Genomic DNA, 2,384 nt, shown 5'->3' with positions numbered 1-2,384 from the left:
TGTGTGTGTGTGTGTGTTTTCCCCTGTCTCCCTTTATTTCAGCCCCTCAAAATCATAATACATTCAAATCAATAATCACACTGTGTAAGTGATAAATAATAATGAAAGGATAAGTATTGTTTCGTACCATACTCAAGGCTGCTGCCCACTCTTTGAGCTGAGTCTCGGTCCAACTGTTTGTGGGCAATGGTCGTTTTCAGAGGAGTCACGAGACCAACCAACCAATCGTTGTGGAGGAGCGATAGTCGTTTTGTTTTAGTAAACGTTTTAGGACAGTTACAACCGAATAAGTGTCGAAGATTAGAGGAGTTACAAGAGAGTAAGAAAAAAAAGGAGGAGCGATACGGACAATATTCGTTAGATAGGAAAGAAAACGCTAACCACACTACAGCACCGGTCAACCACTCACATTCGTTTTGTTTTTGTATAAGTGAAGGTGGAGGGATGAGTGTTTAGGTATGTGTTTGTGTGTGTGTGAAAGTGTGTGTCTGTATGTGTGTGTGTGTGTGTGTATGTGTGTTGTGTTTGTGTGTGCACATGTGTGTGCTCATGTGTGTATTTGTTGGAAACCGCGTAATTTGTCAGTTTTCATTTTGAAACTGCGTTAACTCTTTAAACCTCATCAGACGCTGGTAGCGTCCGGCGGTAATAGCCTTGTCCTCTTCGATACTAGTGACAATTGTTTTGTTTCATTTAGTGCTAGTGTTTGTTTGTTTTTTGAAACTATTCTCGATCAAAGTTTCCGCCATTTAGAAGTTGACGGAAAGTTCAGATTGTGTTTTTAGAAGTTATAATGAGACACCGTGCACCAGGTGTAGATGTAGGTGACTTTTGAAAAAAAAAACTCTGGAAAAGATGGAAAAAACTCATGGTTTAAAGAGTTCAATATTATGGATACTCAAACATTAACCTTTTTAGATTCCTGTTGCGTGTCTGATTTTGCAGTTACGTCACTGATGTTACCTAGGATGATGTAAAATCTGGAGAACAATCAATTTTCAAAATACAACCTTGTATGTGGTTGGCGGGGGTTCTGGTGTGGCCTGCTCCTTCTTTCCTATCAAACATCTAAGGCTCTCTTCTCTACTCCTTCATTTTTGTGTCTGTTACTCTCTAGTAACATCTCTGATCTTCGACACATAATATTTGACCTGAATGGCTTTCAAGTGTCGTAATACACATACTAAATCTTTTAAAAAGTGCTAACCTGTGCTGCTTCATTTTTGTCTCTATTTACAGCCAGCGAGCGTTTTATGACCATCACGTACGAACCGATGGAAAGAAGACCCAGAACAGCACGAGATGATGACAACGAGGATCACAGCGGGAGCGATGAGTCGGGAGCTGACGACTCGGATAGTTTTTGTGGTGAGTAGATGTGGAAGAATAAGAAAGAGGGAAAAGAGGGAAAAGAGGGAGGAGGGAGGAGGAAGGGGAGAGGGTTATCTGGTGTCTTTTTGTGAAGGCTTAAATCATTGGCGAAATAAGAGCGGGGTTGGTGGAGCGGTGAGTGAGTGGGGAGAGGAGGGAAAACGGGGAGGGGTGAGGAGGGTTATATTAATGTACGCTATTGTTTTAATACGTAGATAGGAACAGAAACCGATGGAAAGAGAAGTGAAAAGAAGAAAGAAAGGGCTAATAAAAATAAAGAGAAGACGGGGTGAGGTTTGGGTTGTTAGCGAGGAAAGATGTACCCGGTTGTTTGTATAGTAAAGTAAATGAAATATAGAAGGAGATCTTCTTTTTAAAAACGAGTTCTCGAGAGAGACACACAGATAGATAAATAGATAGATAGATGGATAGATAGATAGATAGATAGATATATAGATAGATAATGAGAGAGAATCGAAAAGAGAGATCGTAAAAGAAAGAAAGGGGCAAAACGAAAGAGATCGAGTGAGAGTAAGAGAGAGAGAGACAGAGAAAGAGAGAGAGAGAGAGAGAGAGAGAGAGAGAGAGAGAGAGAGAGAGAGGGAGAGAAGAGAGTTGAGAGAGGAGGGAGAGCGCGCGAATGAGAGAAAGAGAGAGAGAGGGAGAGAGAGGGAGAGAGAGAGGACGAACAAGAGAGAGAGAGAGAGATAGAGAGAGAGAAAGAGAGAGAGAGAAAGAGAGAGAGAGAGAGAGAGAGAAATTTTGGCGACGCAGAATATTGAAAGAGATTGGAGGTGGGGGGAAGGAAGAGAGAGAAAATGAAAGCGAGAGAGAGAGAGAGAAGAGAGAGTAAGAGAGAGAGAGAAGAGAGAGAAAGAGAGAGAGAAGAGAGAGAGAGAGAGAGAGAGAAAGAGAGGGAGAGAGAGAGAAAGAGAAAGAAAGAAAACGAAATCGAGAGAGAGAGAGGGGGAAAAGAGAGAGAGAAGGAGAGACAGAGAGAGAGAGAGAGAGAG

At 41.8% G+C, this 2,384-nt stretch overlaps 1 protein-coding gene across 1 annotated transcript in view; it reads left to right on the top strand.

The window, feature by feature from the left end:
- LOC101859092 overlaps window positions 1-2,384 on the top strand; it is a gene marked incomplete in the record, with an annotated part of 193,783 nt that overhangs the window by 187,068 nt on the left and 4,331 nt on the right. Inside the window, 1 exon segment of the mRNA XM_035969026.1 lies at window positions 1,240-1,368. Coding sequence (XP_035824919.1) covers window positions 1,240-1,368 — 129 coding nt within the window.

The sequence above is a fragment of the Aplysia californica genome, unplaced genomic scaffold (genome assembly GCF_000002075.1).
Source record: "Aplysia californica isolate F4 #8 unplaced genomic scaffold, AplCal3.0 scaffold00106, whole genome shotgun sequence".
In the NCBI taxonomy this organism is placed as follows: Eukaryota; Metazoa; Mollusca; class Gastropoda; order Aplysiida; family Aplysiidae; genus Aplysia; species Aplysia californica.
The sequence above is the reverse complement of the archived record's forward strand: the minus strand, read 5'-3'. Positions and strand labels throughout refer to the sequence as shown.